At 35.1% G+C, this 18,304-nt stretch overlaps 1 protein-coding gene across 4 annotated transcripts in view; it reads right to left on the bottom strand.

The window, feature by feature from the left end:
- NT5C2 (5'-nucleotidase, cytosolic II) overlaps positions 1-18,304 on the bottom strand; it is a 107,824-nt gene that overhangs the window by 7,453 nt on the left and 82,067 nt on the right. For 3 of the 4 annotated variants that reach the window (XM_012723572.1, XM_012723570.1, XM_012723571.1), the window contains exons 4-10: positions 8,304-8,421; positions 7,154-7,249; positions 6,791-6,814; positions 3,127-3,218; positions 2,935-2,992; positions 1,832-1,925; positions 1,211-1,264 (exon numbers count right to left, since the gene is read on the bottom strand). In XM_012723572.1, coding sequence (XP_012579026.1) covers positions 1,211-1,264; positions 1,832-1,925; positions 2,935-2,992; positions 3,127-3,218; positions 6,791-6,814; positions 7,154-7,249; positions 8,304-8,421 — 536 coding nt within the window. The remainder of the gene's footprint in view (positions 1-1,210; positions 1,265-1,831; positions 1,926-2,934; positions 2,993-3,126; positions 3,219-6,790; positions 6,815-7,153; positions 7,250-8,303; positions 8,422-18,304) is intronic. The other variant, XM_004680474.2, reaches the window with a different exon arrangement.

Genomic DNA, 18,304 nt, shown 5'->3' with positions numbered 1-18,304 from the left:
GTCTCCGGTGAATCCTCTCACCCTCCGCATCTCTGGCCTGTACCCCAGTTCTGTATGAATAAATAAATAAATCTTTAAAAAAAAAAAAGTTAAAATGTATGGAAAGTATGAGGTTTGCTTCACTGTACATACTTTTCATTTGGTAAAGCACCTTGCACAATAAAATATGTGTGCAGGATGAAAAGTAGAAACACCCAGACCCACCTGCAGATAAATGAGAAAACTCATAACTCCTAATGTAACTACAAAGAAAAATACCTTTTTCTAAACTCATAGTAAAATGGTTCCCTCACTCAAATTCTCCTGGTCTCGAGTGTCCTTAAAACAATAGGATGGATGCGGGAGTAGAAAAGAAACATGTTGGATATAGGAAGACTGAAAGCAGTAAGAAATCTTCACCAAGTACTTTTGTGAAAGTACTGCTATGCGCTGTATTTACTCTATAGGAAAAGGAAGAAATACCTCACCTTTGGGCTGTTGGTGTTATTTTGAAATAACTTCAAACTTACAGCAAAGCTGTGAAACTAGTAGAGGGTTCCCACATTCTTATTGTAATTTCCCTTTACATTAACACCTTACATAACCACAGTGCAACTATCAAAATTAAGAAATTAACATGAGCACAGTACTATTAACTAAATTACAAATTTTTAAAAATTGTTAGGTTTTCCACTAATGTCTTTTAAAGAAATTTTAAAGGTTTCATCATTCCATTAGTAGGCTAAAGATAACTTAAATCACAAAGAGGTACATTTTTTACATGATCTGGTACTGTAGTTAATATTTAAGTATGGCTCTTGTCTTTACTATTATCTGTATGAATTTTAACATTATAAAATCCCTTATATTCATTCCTCAGTTTCATCATCTATAAAGCAGAGCTAATAATTTCTAACTCAGGGTTATATATAAGACTGAATGGACAATGCATGAAATCACTTAGCACAGTGTACACCTAGTACGCACTCTAGAAGATGCAATTAAAGTTTATAGATAAAAAGACAAATGCTAGGTCTTATTGCCTATCAATAAACAGAAAAACTGTAATAACATCTAACCTGTGACTAAAAATTTTTGGTGATTATACCTGACACACATATAAAGACAAATGTCTTCTCTTGTCTGTTTCATTACAAATAGTCTTATTATCCACATCCCTGATCAGCAAAATATGCTATCATGCACATCTATTTTCCCCTTTATCACTTACATCTTTGACTACATACTTCTCAAGATTTTCAACTGTCTTTTCCTTCAGGGAGCCCTAGAAGAAAATTAAAAAGGGACACAGGAAAAGAACAAAATCAGTTTTTAATAGTTTATAAGAAAAATTTTGTCTACTATCAATCCAAATGTATTTATTTACCAAAATAGTAAATAAAGTAGTCAGAATAAAGTAGCAGATATGAATTGTTGCAACTCAACTCCAAAATGTGTCCAACATATAAAAAACTTTTTATCTATAAATCAAAAAGGTATTCCATATTTTATTCAGTACATTTTACATTAAATGTAAAATATTGTTATTGGTAAGTGGTATAGGTATTTGGAAAAAAACAAATGGAATAATGATCCTCAAAGGATCATTATGTTAAGTATAATCAATACTGACAGTAATTTTGGAAATGCAAACTGAAATAAGATCTAAAAGCCAAGCACAACCACTGAGATCAGCATTACCTCTGAGAGCAGGTCAAAACAAGAACAAAAGTATTCTATAGTGCTATCTGTAGGAGGCAATTTTTTTTTTTTTTAACAAAGGAAGCTAATGTCAGACCATAAAACACATGCCAGAGAATAAACAAGTAAAGCAGCAGCCTTTATTAGGTACCTTGTAATGAACCCAGTCAACAGCATCTCTTACATCCTGGAACATACTTCGGTAAGACATGAAGAGGTCCCCATCTTTAAATCCTGTTTCACAGCTACAGAAAGATGAAAAGAACATGACAGGGAATTCAAATGAGAGTAAATAAAATGAGCATCAAAAATTGCCCAGGGGACCCAAAGGTTCCATTAGCACATGAATAAAGGCTGTAGCTAATTAGGAAATAAGTATTCCCTGATGAAAATCCATTCTGACCACAAGAAATGACTACAGTGTTCAATTGTATACAGTAATTGTGAACAAAATGATAGCAAAAATACAGAATGGAAGCTAAAAGGCCAGTTCCAATATCAGGTTCTTTTATTCGTTTAAGAAACAGGTTCCCATCAAAGAAATCTATTAAGCTTAAAATTGGTAATTTAGGTTCTCTCCACCCTGACTGTTTTCTCCAGTACAAAGTTACTGCCTATTTTGTATTCAGCTTAATGACTCAGTGCCTCATCAAATTTAGTGCTTTGAAGTACATAGGTCCTAAAGAGGATACGACATTAGAAAACTCTGGCATATATGGTTGAACTTGCAGAATTGGTTATACAAGTCCTAAAAAATAGAGTATAACTTTTTCAAGACTTAAGCAAAGTTTTATTTCAGGGAGGATAAACAATATTTTTCAATTAAATCTTCTTGGGCCTGGGAATGAAACTAAATTACCATCCCTGAATGGCTCCTGGGTAGCTGCTGTGAAATGAGTTGGGGGGTTTTAGTGTAATTCTGCTTGGACAGATAATCATCACACAAACCTCCCACTCAGTTGTCACAATTAGCACCTCTGCTGGCCGTCTTCATTCCCAGTAGAAGCCAATCAGAAGTGGTCCCTTCCAAACATGGCTGCAGGACACTGGCAAGGAGAGGGGCCGTGTGGGAGCTGAGAGCCTGCATGGAGCTGCTGGTGCTGTCCCATCTCTCAGGCTGGCAATGTGGCATCTCTCACTAGCACTAAATTCACTTCAGAAAAGCAGAAAAGACCTACAATGGCCAGTTCTCTAAAACCCTGTACATTAATTTTAAAAATCAATTGATAAAAACATTATAGTATATATACATACCTGGTATATCTGGGACAATTAGTAAAAAAATCTACTAGGCAGGCCAACAGGTAGGTCTCTGAAAAATGAAAAATAGGTATTCATAAGTGAGATAACTAAAATTTATTTCACTATCTCCCTTGAGTAAAGACAAGTGATCATGGAAAGAAGGGGAAGCAGGTGTTTGTATATATAAACATAGAATGAGTCTACCTGGTAGGTTGAAAAGTGTGTTCAGAATGTAAAATCTTTCAGTGTCATCTCGTTGGATAAATTTATTTGGATACTGCTCTCTAGTTTCCGGTCTGAAAGAAAATATTTTTAGCATTATAATAATTGTAAAAAATACTCATCATTTAAAAAAAAATCCATTCAGGTATTCTGGCATTCGTGCAAGGCAGGGCTCCAAATATCACACATGGGTAGCTATGAAGGTGAGCAAGTTCAGTTTCCAACTCGTAAAAGTTCTCAGTAAGGTAAGGGACATGAGCCACATTCACAGACCATTATAACAAGGGGAGGTGGGGGAAAGCATAAATAGAAGAGCTATGACAAAACTGAGGAATGGGAGAACATTTCAACTTAAGAATGGAGAAAAGTAAATGTGGGAGTGAGGAGAGGAAAATCTAGGAAGAATTCATGTAAGTGGTGGCATATGAACTGCTCCTTAAAGGCTTAGACCATCAAGAGTGCAGCAGAGGGATAAAAGCATCAGAGTTGAACTATAAAATTAGTAAATGAGTTACAGTTTTAGTAACAGGATAAAATGGAGAAAGATATGATTATATTGCAAAAATGGCTACAAATTTTTCCTCTCCCTTTTGTAATGTCACTCTGCAGTTTCTCCAATTAAGAATCTCAGTCTATTTCTCCATCCTTGAGTAAGGTCTGAACAGCAATAAATGGGATCTAATGAGAGGCTTGGAAAATACTTGGTGTCCCAAGGCTTGTCTACTCTTGCTGCACTTGTGAATGAGAATACATGTGAATGACAGTGATATAACCTGCTACTGGATAAAAGGCCACATGCAGAAATAAGGTGTCCCAGCCAACAGGTTGTCAACTGCCAGACATGAGAGCAAGGCCATTCTAATCAGCTAAGCAACCTCACAATTGCCCAGCTAACAGAATTTTGGCCTAATTAAAATGGTCATTGTCTAAAGCTAAATGCCACTGAGACAGGACTGGGAAATCAGGTGCCTGTTGTAGTAATTCAGATGAGAGCATTAGGGACCTCTCCTAAGGCAGTGGCAATGGAAAATTAATGGGAAGAATGTATTCAAGAGATTGCCTAGGTAAATGAACAGAACAACTGACTGGATGTGGCAGATGGAATATATCAAAGTCAAAAGTGATGATACTCACACTAAGGTACTTCTGAAAGGGTGGTGGTACCATTAACAGAAATATGAAAATTGTTTAAGTATATGTAAGAAGAATTTTCCTTTGGATATAGTAAGCTCAAAAGAAGCAGATTTCTATAGGCAATTAGAAACAAAGGTCAAGAACTTAAAAACAGATTCAGACTTGACTGATAACTTGGATCATCTACACACAGGTAAAAGATGAAGTTATAAAGACTAGAGCAGGTGAAAGCAGAGAAGGAAGGCTGAGACTAGCATCATCAAGAACATTAGTGTTTAGGGCCCTCCCTGGTGGCACAGCGGGTTAAAGCGCAGTACTAAGAAGCTAAAGCCACTTCAGCATGAGTTCGATCCCTGCCACGGAGGTGATCCACATGGCACAGCAGACCTCTCCTGACCCACCCGCTGCTCCCCTCAGCAGTGTGCTTCGTTGATCTGCCTGTTCTGCTCCCCACTCTTATCTCTGGTGAATCCTCTCACCTCCCCTGCACTTCTGGCCTGTATCCCAGCTCTGTATGCATAAATAAATCTTAAAAAAAAAAATTTAGTACTTAAAAGAACATAGTGAAATGGACATAAGTTGTTAAGAGATGCATAAAAACCTTGCAGAGTGAAATGAAACACTTCAAGAAGGGAACATATCAATAAAAGTGTTGCAGAGAAACCAAAAGGGAGATAAACTAAAATATAAAAATGCCATCACTCAAGCACACATATAGAGATTAACTGAGCTAATTAAAGAACACCAAATTTAAAGTTCACATTTGAAATATTGATAATTTGAGTAAATTCTTGCTTAAGATTGTTACTGCAAATGGCATATAAACTCTGAGGAATATAAAGTCACATTAGCTCCCTTCCTTAGTCATCCTTCTGAAATAAGAGTTCTTGATAAAGAAAACCTGTAAAACAGTTGATTTTCTAGTTTTGTAAGATTTTTCTATACTGAAAATTAAGATGTAAAGGAATAGTAATGACAGTTTTTCTCAGGTTTAAGATGGCATTATGTCCTTAGATTACACTGAAAATCTGCTTTGCTATTCTCTTCATCATTAAAGAGCAATTCCTTTACATAAGGATACTTAACATTAGATAACTAGAACCCAAACTAATTTATAAATACAGAAATCAAGTTTATATTATTTAAATTGTCAGATTACACTAGCGTATATTAAATAAAAATTCAGGGGGAGGTAATGTAAAAGAATGCTAGACTTGAAGATGGAATGAATATTGTTAAGACAGTGCAGATTATGCTAACTTTTTGTGATTTAGAGAGTAGACATCTGCTGTCAGTATTTCCTATTCTAAACTTAAAAGTCGTTGCCTTTGTCCAATAAATAAGTCTCACTTCATTGGTAAGGCATATAAGGTGATACCTGATAAAGCTTTAACTTCCCTCCAAGATTTTTCCATAACTGAACTTCAGCAACTATCTTTTTCCCTTTCTCTCCATAATCAATCTCTTTCTCGATGGCCTTTTACTTTGACTCAAAGGCTTTATTTACTAAGTGCTGTTTGAATAATTCTGCATTTACTCATACATAAATCCTTTTCTGATGCTCACTGCTCTCAAAACACAAAAACCTTTTCAGATATTAGTAAAATAGAATCTTGGTCCACTTTTATTGGGATTCTAAATTATAGTAACAATATTCATATATGAAATAGGTTAAAATACTAGTAATATCTGCAGTCACTTCATGATCTAAATCCTGCCTTCTGATAGTCACAAATCTTAACAAGCACCTCACTAGAGAACAATGAAAGAATGGTACATATATAACCAACCATTGGCCTGACAGATGTGCTAAGATGGGGGGTGTTTACACTATTCTCACTGTATTATTGGGCATCTTGAAGCCTTGTGTAATACCAACAAAAGAGTTTGTATTGGATGCTTTAATTCCAAATACGGCACTGCTATGATCTAACACTTAAAAGGAATTATTGGTATCCATTTGTGCCTCTTATCACAAAATGAAATCCATTAAAAAAAAAAGATGTTGCTATAATAATTGCAGTGTAAACCATTAGTTTTTACTACTTTGCCACTGAAAATACTGCATCAAAAAGTTACACAAGAGACTAACATACATTTTGGTTTTAGGAGTTACTCCAACCATAATACAGTATCAGTAGTAAACCAACGAGTAAAAAGTAACGAAAATTCTAACTATAAAGCCACAAGTATAGAAACTGCCAGGTTGTGGTATCATGAATTTTAAGGATAAAACTGGTATAACAATCACAACTTTATTTGCTGTTTTAGTAGGATGGAAAGTTCAAACTAATAACAATAGTGGAATATTCAGATTATGAAAATAAAGTTTATCCTTATTTGTTTTAAATGTTAGCACCTTCATTTGCAATACCATGTTTTCAAAAATTTTAACTACATGATCAAATATCGGAAGCTATTCATTAGAATATAAAAATATACTATTTGTTAAACTTTTTAGTATTTACAGTGCCATAATTTAAAATTTTTCAAATCACTTTTGTGTACATACCTCTTCTGAGCAGCTACCTGAGAACTGTATTAAAAAGGAGAAAATAAAAATCTTAGAATTTCAAATAAATCAAAAGCTACTACAGTTTTTTGGGGAGAGGGGGGTGGAAACAGGACAAGTTTCAAGATTAGCTTTTTGAATGATACATAATTAGAAGGCACTTTAAGAAAAATGTAACTGCTAACTATATAGGTCAGTTTGTGTTTCAAACACCAAATTATTGTTAAGTATCCTTAAATAAAGGAAATAACCTTTAGTGATGAAGAAAGAGTAAAGGATATTAGATCTGGGGAGACAATGTTATCTTTATATGTTTTGACTATACAAACCCCCAGAAAGAGGCTAAAGTTTCTTTGTACTCACCCCCTTATGAAGTTAAATCCATGAGCACAGACCAAGAGGTTTCCATAGGCATCAACTTTCAAAAGATTGCCATATAGTGTATCAAAGACAAGTCCCCTATGTAAAAATCAAAACATTATCAATAATGCAAAGTGACAGAGGCAACATACAGGCATACTTAATTTTATCGATTTTATCGATTACAGTATCGAGATACTACATTTTTCATAAATTGAAGGTTTATGGTTACCCTCTGTATTTGCACTATTTTCCCAAGAGATGTGCTTATTTCATATGTCACATTTAATTCAGATATAAATATGGATTTTTACATATAATGCTATTATTGACTATAATAGAAAGAGTATACGTTTAATATGCACTGCAAAACCAAAAAATCCATGTGACTCAGTTCACTGTAATATTTGCTTTAATGAACTGGTCTGGAACCAAATTCATAACATGTGCAAGTTTCACTATAATCTTATATAGTATACCTCAGTCACCAAATCCAAACTCATTCAAGAATGATGGCAACTGCTGTATTTCCCAAAACAATACAAACTTAGAGGCTAAATGAGTGAATAATCTCAAAACAGCTAAAAAATATTTACTCTGTCCAGATAAATTATTACAACCATTTGCTGTAAGTGCATGTGCTTAATCAAAAAGGTATAAACTATAACTTCTTGCTGGTTCTATTCTAAAACAGGATCCTTCAGTTTCTTTGGCCAACAGAGCTGATTTATGTTTCCCCCATTACATGTTATATATGGAACATACATGATGGTAACTCAGACCTCTTTTCTGAATCTTACCAAATCCAGAAATCCCAACTACCAAGGTTTTGGATTATCATCTTAAGTACATTAGCAAAACATGTAACTGCTCTCCATTAACCAACGGTAAGAGAAGCATCCTTAATTACTGCTTGTTAGTTTTAATAATCACTTTTCTTTCCCATTAATGGGAAAACTAAGCTCAACTCAGGAATATAGAAAAACTTCATTTTTATGCTATTTAAGAATCAGCATCAAATACTCTTAGAATCAACATCAAGCAAAAACATCAGCTTTTTAAACTATGTTCACGAGTAAATTTGGAATTACTAGTTTTGGAGATAGAGGGGTAAAGGGGTAAATCTTAATCTAAAGAAACCTTGAGCAATTACCTGGTAGGGAATGTAGAGTCATAAGCAAAGCTCAGCAGCTCCTGGGGATACCCAATAGAAACTAATCTCTCCACAGTAAGTTCAAAGCCAAGGGATTCATACTCTGGGGACTTGTACACTGCACAAAAAGGAAGTTGTCATTAAAAGAACAACCAATTAAAACAGAAGACAAATGAGTGCATTTCTGCTCTTCTCAACCCCTTTCTCCTCCTAAATCTAAAATTTTTCTTCTTTTCCCTCAAACTCCATGTTATTACTGACCTGAGCAATCACAGAACTAAATTGTTTGTCTGTGAATATAGGTGGTATTGTATACCAGGAGCAGCTGGACAAGATGAATCATCAGACATTTCAAAATAGGTCCTTCATTTTCTGAAAGCCTAATGCAAGTATATCCCCCGCCCCTTTACATTTTCATTATGACAATCTAAAACTAATATGCAACTGTAATACTGAAAAGTGGTAGAGAGGTCAATATATGTTGAAATCTTCAATGATGTGTGCAGGTAGTGTAGGAATACTTCAAAATGAGCTGTTTAAGAAAACTAGCCTATTTTTGGAATCTTTATTTAGCTTGGTAATTCTTTTACATTCATTCTCCAACAAGAATAATTCCACTTGCCAGGACTAAAGTGTTTTCTTTTTAGTCCTAATAATATTATATCCATCATAATTGTAGTTTACAAGTTATTACTGCAAAATCAACCATAAAAAGACATACCTGACACAATTACAGAAATCTGTATGTGAACTGGGAATCAGACATTAAAGAATTATGACTTGTTTTATTAGGTGTGATTACAGAAGGATGGATATGTATGTGTATAAAAAAAAATCTCCTTAACCGCTAAAGTAGCATACTGAGTTGTTGCAGGTGAAATAAAATGGGTTTTAGGATGAGATGTCTTCTCTACTACTGTTTATATATGAAACTTTCTATAATTAAAAAACCTCTTGAAATTATCGCACTTCACCATTAAGAAAATGTTGTTCCATCAAATAGATTTCTTTCAAACTAAAATTTATGTAAGCATCCATCCATCAGGGTCCAGGTGTAAGTAAGCCATATTAAAAATAAAAAGACCTACAATCTTGCTAAGTGCCATGTGAGGCAAAAAAAAAAAAAAAAAAAAATCTGTTCTATTATTACAGCCTCATAATAATACAAGCCTATTTACAATTACTATTCTATTCACAATACTTCTACCTACAATTAACAGATAGCTGTTGGCTCAAGCTGATGTTTCTTTGCAATTAGACTACCTATCCAAGTTAGGGCTAATAGGTTAATGAGTATAATTCAACTTTCCCTTTTCAAAAGCGATTTTTTTAGAATATTTCTGGAAATATATAAAATAAACCATTAATACTGGTTGTTACCAACAGAAGGAAACTGAGTAGCTAAGAGAGAGGGAAGGAGACTTTTATGTACTTCCTTCTGCATCCTTATGTACCTATAACATTACTGTATTCAACTATTCTTTTAACTGAACTCAACTTTAAAAAGTTGAGTTTTCAAAATTGTTCAATAACATTTGTCAGATTTAAAAAACAAGATTAAAACATTAGGGTCCTTTAGGAAATGTTGAGTATCATATCAGAATGATGCCAAAAGCTGTCATTTCTTTAGTTGCTGTAGGGGTATTAACAATTTAATGCTAATTCTAACACTGGCTAATAAATTTCAAAATTGGCTGTATTTTTTTCCTTCTCTCAATTTTACTCCATCTTCACCCACTCTCCCTCACAGCACTTCTTGAAGCCTTGTGAAATTTTTAAATATTAAAAATATACACTATGGCAAAGGAAATGCTCTACATTTATAAAACACTAAGAGCTGGTATGTTATAGAACCAGGAAAGCATGGTATCTACTAATGGTATCTTATATGCACAAAAGAATTCAAATTGACATCTCTCACTCCACCTCATGCTTCTATTCCAATAAAATGTAAATCTCAATTTAACATTTCCATAAAACAAAAATTGCTTTTCAATCCTAACAAAGTCCCACTTCAAAGCAATATTTAATAAAACAAAAAATTAAGTAATTTAGATAAATTCATTAACATTTATCCTTATAGAAACTGTCCCATATGAAATGTTTTTAATTATTAATTTTTCAGAATAATGTGCTGTTTTAAGAATAGGAGACAAAGACCAAACCTTCCCCCTATCTAGACTCACCTCTGTATCAGCAATTTTCCCTACTTAGTAAATAAGTAATAATAAAGGGGTAATTGGTGATTAAAAACCTATGTCCATGAGACAATTTGGATTAAAACACAATTCAATGTATTCAAAATGATTACTGAAAAAGATATATGGGGGAGATTGCAAATTGCTGTTTTAACAACACAAACTTAGATAACAGAAAATTAAACACCATTAACACTTGCCACACTCTGGTTACTCCACAGCAGAATGTGCTAAGTATTCAACTAAGGTGACTTTCTAGAAACTTCACCCACAGAAATAAATATTTAAATTTCCTTTCTCTTGATCAGTTTAGGTTACTTGCACAAAACCTGATGTATTTCCCCCATTTGCTGACTTGAAGTAGCAAATATACATATCAGCTGAAGCCAGAATTGCTATCTCTCCATGAGTCTCATCCAAAGTTCTCTGTGGCAAGGTTTACTACCACTGTTAAAAAATGTCTAGATTACATAGGCCATCAAACTTAAGCTTAGTATTAAAATACATTTCTCTCCTTCCAATTTCTTTCATCTAGTATAAAATAAACAGCTCTAATCAGAGGTGGGAACAGATTTAGCAAAGAGAGTCCAAGTTCTACTTTGACAACACTATTTCATTAAACCTACATTAATCAACAAGAGCTACAAGCTATTGACGTTTTCTCATAAGCTGCTCGGATAATCATCTCACACACTCCTAGGTCATTAAATCATCTGCTAGAGAACTACAGCTTACAACCAGCATCAGAAGAGCAGAACTGCAGCTACAGAGAACACAAGTTTAGACACTTTAATTCTAAGTGTCCCTTGGGAATAATCACAATTTTTTTCTGACCCGGTGGCAGAAGTGACCATTACCTAATGCCTACAAAGTATCACCATTCCTTTAAACACACACACACACACACACACACAGAGCAAAATTCCTTTTTTAATCAACCAAGTCCTTCCAAGTCAGCTTTGGCATTTGTGGGAAAACATATACCCCACCTTAGACTGTAGAGCTCCACAGAGGCAATGGCTGTTATTTCATTTCACAAAACTGGCAAGTAAATGATGCATAGCTTCAAGCTCAACTTGTACTGACTTTCCAAAACACTGCCAACAGCTTCGGAATAAACCACACACATTTACTGCTCATTTCTTCTTTGAGAAAGTCCTCAGGTCTATCCTAATTTACCCAATATTCAAAGACAAAAGAAGTTATTTTAAGGGCCAGAATCCAAAAGAGAGGACAGCTCAGCCACTAGGGCAGCACACAGTGTTCTCAGGTTACGTAAGTAGACTATAAAGAGAACAAGCAAAGCTTTGAAAGCTGAAGCTACAGAGAGCATTTAACGATATTCTTTATTCCATTATCTGAAGGGAGGGAGCAAATATATCTTTAAAAAATATCAACTGCCTGTGTGAGGGTAAAGGCTGTGGGCACCACTCTGAGTAGATTCATGTGAGACAACCTACTAGAGGCAACAGTCCTTTGGAATAAGTAGAAAACTTTCTGCAGGAAAATGTGGAAGTCTCATGCACTTTTTACCTTTGCCACCAAGACACTGTGTAGTAGTTTAGAGTTTAGAAAATGAAAGGGCAAACCTCTACTGAGGTTCCAGCCTAGCAGAATGCTGCTGCCAAAATGAGAACTCACATGAGGCAGACGCAGATGCAGTGTGTATCACTCCAGTCTTGAAGGAGTTACACTGGCTCTCCTGTTAAAAAACAAAACAAAGCAACAAAACAAAACAAAAACAAAACCGGTTTTAAAACTGTTGTGATGGGCTAGAATAGAGACACCATTTGGAAATAGGTATTTACAGAAGTTACTGTCCTATTTAGAAGCCTCTGCTCATCACTAAAATACAACTAATTGGCAATAACAAAATGATGATACTGAAGATAAGCCCAAGTATTGTGCATATTTGTATTTCTGACATCCTAAGCCTGAATATAAGTCAAGTCTGATCCTGAAATGTTAAGTCAAAAAGCAAAGTGAAATATATAAAATCTGTCTTAGTTTATTTTCTCTAACAAATTTGAGGTTTATATGAAACTAAATGAAGATGCAGCACAGTATTTAAAGTTGGACTGCAGTACATGAAGCAAACTAGAGAATAAACCAGCACAGTCTCATAGTGCTTTTAAATAACCATTTAAACTAAATGTCTGTACCTAATTTTCTGTCCTTGCAACACCTAATTTTGTCATCTTGATATAGACAAGAACCGACTGCATGCTGCCGAAAATCTACGCAAATGCCAAAATAGAAGAAAAAATTTTATGTTGATTCTGTCATTGGTATTTGCCCTTGGTAAGCAGAGTCAGATTATTCTCTCATAAAGTTAAAATACCTAGTTTAGTAAAATAACTGATTTGGAGGTAAATACATCTCTTAAAGATATTGGCACATTTAAGATCGGTATTATCATTATTTTAAGCTTTTTAGAGATTCACTTTCCCTAGAGACACAAGATTTTTTTTTAGTATGCCTAGACTCATCTAAACTTTTATCTTTTTTGTGGAAGGTAGATGGTACTAGTCAGCAGAAATGATCAAACATAATGTTTAAAGTCCTAAAAGCAGTACACCAAGGAAAAATCACCACCAAAACTGAAAAACAAAACTCCAATCTAACTACACATGAATAGCTCTTATATCTGTGCTGTAAGCATGACTATCATCAACATTCTGTAATTAGTAGGCACGTGATGCTGGTTCTCAGACACTATTAACTAGGAAAGATAATTTTGATTAAGGAAAACTTCCAGTTCTCATCAAACAGCTACTAAAGGACTATTTCCACTCTTCAAAACTATCTGAAAACCCTAATACAATAATACAGACATGGCCAATAATTTTATTTCTACTCTAAGAGACCTTAAAAAACTGGAAACTTCTAAAAAAGATCTCATTTACTTAAAATACAAAAGCTGACACTTTGTGGTACTTTTAGTAATATAAAATTAAACCATCTTCCTAACTGACTAGACATGTAAATAAGTAAAATAAGTAGAATTAGAAAGATTGCTGATTCAGTTCTTTACAAAAGCAAAATGAGAGATCTGTTTGCTTAAAAATTAAGAATATTAGATCAAAAAAAATTTTTAATTGCCTAACTCAAATCTTCCCCTCCCCCCAAACCTGTACACTTTATAGAAACTCGTATCCTAAATAACTGTTCTTCTGTTTATCTTTAAAAAAAAAAAAAAAAAAGGATAAAAACCTAGGAAATAAAGGAACTGTTATATGTTCCCTTTACTGGTCCCCTACAACAATGCTTGAAAATTACACCCTGGGTCCTCCCTCGTGGCGCAACAGGTTAAAGCACAGCACTATGAAGCTATCCGCAGCCACTGCAGCACGAGTTCCATCCCCGGCCAGGGAGCTGACCCACATGGCATGGCAGACCTCTCCTGTCTTGCCCACTGCTCCCCTCAGCAGTGTATTTTAGTCAATCTGACTGTTCTGCTCCCCACTCTTGTCTCTGGCGAATCCTCTCACCTCTTCCTACCTCTGGCCTGCATCCCAGTTCTTGTATGCATAAACAACTAAATATTTAAAAGAAAGACAAAGAATTACACCCTAACATTTACAATTATCTGCATTTATCCCTTCACCTGACCTCAAACCAACCCAATTTTCCCAACAACTGAAATAATCTCAATCATCTCATGATCTATCTAGGTCTATCCAACTAGTATTAGAATTCTCTGACTCAGCTGGTTTTGTTAGTAAGGTTTAACCTAAGTCTTTGCTACACAGATTGACTCCAGTATTCTATATCCTGGTCTCTGTGGCCCTTATGCTCATGATAAAAAGATCATGAATCATAACCTTATTGTGCTGGGATTATTCTGAAAACAAGTTTATCCATGTTGAAAATAGTCTGGGATATTAAAAAGGATTTATTTTAACAATTTTATTGATGCAACTAATTATATTACATGACATTTATTCACAGAAAATATCTGGTTCATGTTTTAATGGTTTTTAGGCCTGGTAATGGTAAGTATAGATCAGAAACACTGGTAACATTAGAAACATGTCTACCACCATGTATTGGAGATGGAATTTGTTTTATTAAATAATCCTTTAAAATTCCTAATGATCTAAAAACAAAACATATGTTATTGTAATTCAGAGAGGTGAACTTAAAATTAGTAAAAACCAACTGGGATACACACCCATTAAAATGATACAGAAGTGACAAAGAAAATCAAAGTTTTGAAACGTATGTGTGTGGGTGTATAAATGTAATGTGTATGTCATATAAAAAATAGGGCGGCCTTCCCTGGTGGCGCAGCGGGTTAAAGCACAGCACTGAGAATCTAGAGCCACTTCCGCATGAGTTCGATTCCCGCCTGTCCCGGAGGTGACCACATGGCGTGGCAGACCTCTCCTGACCCGCCCGCTGCTCCCCTCAGCAGTGTACTTCGTCAATCTGCCTGTTCTGTTCCCCACTCTGTCTCTGGTGAGGCCTCTCACCATCCCTGAGCCTCTGGCCTGTACCCCAATTCTATATGCACAAATAAAATCTTTAAAAAAAAAATAGGGCTATCTAAAAGTAATATATTCTACACCTAAAATGGGTAATATATATGTAATATAAATATGTATCTAAAAAATAATATTGTTGGGCCCACCCTGGTGGCACAGCAGGTTAAAGCACAGTACTGCAAGCTAGCCACAGCCACTTGAGTGCGAGTTCAACCCCCCACCCCAGACGTGATCCACATAGGCAGCAGACCTCTCCTGTCTTCCCTGTTGCTCCCCTCTGCAGTGTACTTCATCAGTTTGCCTGTTCTGCTCCCCACTCTGACTCTGGTGAATCCTCTCACTGCCCCTGCACTTCTGGCCTGTACCCCAGTTCTGTATGCATAAATAAGTCTATGAAAAAAATTGTAGCTTTTTGAGTCTTCATTCAGTTGCTAAATATATACATATCATTTTAACTCTTGACTTAGTGGCCTTATTTATAAAATAGAGCTAATAAACCCTATCACATGGGCTGTTGTGAGGATTATGAGATACACTGAGCATGAGTACATTTTCTAGCACAACAGTTCACACTTAATATATGTTTTGTTCTCTTTGACAATTTCTCAGGAAGTGGGAGGTTCTGGATACTTGCTATGGCATCCACTAGTTCTGAAACAGTAACAAGTAAATTTATTGATGGGCTTAACAAATGTGGATCCTCTTAGGATCCTCAAGCCCAAGAGGGCCCAAAAATAGGACTTAATTGAAAAAAAGAAAAATCAATATAATTTCCAAAACGAATTAAGTTAGAAATACATTTTTATACTCCTAAACCAAGAGTCACTCTACTTGTAAAGGTCATAAGTAAAAAGAAACAAGTCCTTCCTCTACCAAAAAATGTTGCCTACACTCTCCTTGTGGTAAATAACTTCTAAACATCATCTGCAATACATAAAAAATTCAAAAATGAAAGTGATTAAATATTTCACTGCCAACTAGCATTCCAGTTTGTTCCACAATATAAGTGTAAATAAGTATGACTCTGGTATTTTTCTCCTATTCCTTAGGCTTTTCCCTCTTCAGCACATTAATGCTAAACAGTCAGAACAAGATATACTGCATTGATCCTTAAGACATTATTTTGTTTAAATTTGATAGCAATAGTTTATCCCAGCCACACCCACTACCCTTTTGAGGAAATTAAGAAACTGAGACTCAGGAAGGTTTACATGCTGGTAGCCAAAAGCTATACAAGGTAGCTCTGGGACCTAAAGACAGGTCTGTCACACTAGCTTTCTACTTTTTTCCTCCTACCACATACCCTCTGAAGTAGGGGTATAAATAAGTCTAGGCTAAATTCACTGCATGGAATTCATCCTTCAAATACCAAGAGGATTATTCTGGTTCTTTTTTTAAAAGAAAAAATCACCTCTACATGCAGAGAACTGTCCACTTTAATGTATTAACTTGTAACATTTTGCCTCTTAAAGAAAACATTTTGTAAATTAGCAGTCAGATAGTAATCCATTACTATGAGATGATGATAAAGTCCTACATGTCATTTAATCAGAAAATAAAAGAATACTAAGAGTAATAGAAACCAATCTATGCTTATTCGCCAGCTGCAAAATAGAGGCACACTAAGCAGTTTTTTGTTTGTTTGTTTGTTTTAGGAGTTACTTTCTCTCTTTTTTAAAGATTTATTTATGCTTACAGAACTAGGGTACAGGCCAGAGGTGTGGTGGGTGAGAGGATTCACCAGAGACAGGGTGTGGAGCAGAACAGGCAGACTGACAAAGTACACTGCTGAGGGGAGCAGCGGGCGGGTCAGGAGAGGTCTGCCATGCCATATGGGTCAGCTCCCTGGCCAGGGATCGAACTTGTGCTGCAGTGGCTTCGGAGAGCTTCATATGCAGTACTTTAACCCATTGTGCCACCAGGGAGCGCCTTCACTAAGCAGTATTTAAAATGCTAATCTTCCCTTGGTTTTCTATTTTCACACTACTGTTCTCTCTTACTAACATATATGTGTATGTATACATATACACACACATTTTAGAAGTACGCTATGCAAATAAAAACAAAGACAAAAAAATCACAAATATTATAGATTGGGGCTTTCATTCTGCAAAGAGGAAGTAGTTGAGCTAAAAAACAACTTTCTTGCTCTCTCCCAAGTACCAAAAACATAATCGTAAAGATCTTTTTTGGCTTGATTTGTCCTGGAGAATGCAACTACCAGTTTTGCCATTTATCTATCTGATATAAGCATAAACAGGAAACTCAACACATCTAATTAAGGAAAAAACATACCTCAAGAGAGGGTAAAGAATATACACAGCTGCCAAGAATGCCAAAAATGCAAAGGACAATTTTCTGATACACAGCATGTAAAGAGAAAATCACTAAGGTAATTTGGGGTGAGAGGAATTATAGGTATTTTTTCATATGAATCTTAGTCAACAGCAAAGCTAATATACAAAAATTACTAATACCTAGATGGAACACACTGCTTCAAATATAAAATCATCTGTATTTATTAGCAAAACTGGTTAAAGCAAAAATATGTGCATAAAGCAAAATTAATGTACAAAAATAATGTACATAGTACATAATGTACTAAAGAAATAAAGTATTAGTCTATAGTACTGCAGAGAAAAATAGATAAATACCAACAATGATGTTAATTCTGTAGGCAGGTTTTAGGATTAAAACCATTTTAAGCTGAAGACAATCAGGAAAAAATATGTGTAGGGGCAAGTATATTATTTGGAGTGGTTTGTTTTTATTTTATGTAAAAGTCAATCTTATATAATATCCTACACATGAGCCCTCCCTAATGGTGCAGAGGGTTAAAACACAGCACTGCAAGCCAGCCACAGCCACTTCAGTGCAAGTTCAATACCCAGTCCTGGAGGTGATCTACATGGTGCAGCAGACATCTCCTATCTTGCCCACTACTCCCCCTCAGCAGTGTATTTCAGTCAATCTGCCTGTTCTGCTCCCCACTGTCTCTGGTGAATCCTCTCACTGCCCCTGTAACAGAGGCCTATACCCCAGTTCTGTATACATAACTAGTAGATAAATCTTTTTTAAAAAAAATAATAAAATAAAACCCTGCACATGAATAAAAACACTAAAAATGCATATTTTGATTTTAATTACTGGGACAGTTGATAAAGAGATCTTTTCTGAAAAAAAGTGCAGTATTAAGCTGGCATTCAGATGACATGAAACAAGGTTCCCATCCGAATGGATTAACAGAACACTGTGACAAACTTTAGCCAGGGGAATAAAATACCAAGCTGAACAAACTCATAAAACTTTTTTTTTT

This window comes from Condylura cristata, unplaced genomic scaffold (assembly GCF_000260355.1).
Source record: "Condylura cristata isolate star-nosed mole 26May11 unplaced genomic scaffold, ConCri1.0 scaffold00011, whole genome shotgun sequence".
In the NCBI taxonomy this organism is placed as follows: Eukaryota; Metazoa; Chordata; class Mammalia; order Eulipotyphla; family Talpidae; genus Condylura; species Condylura cristata.
Note: the sequence above shows the minus strand (reverse complement) of the source record. Positions and strands in the feature narration are given on the sequence as shown.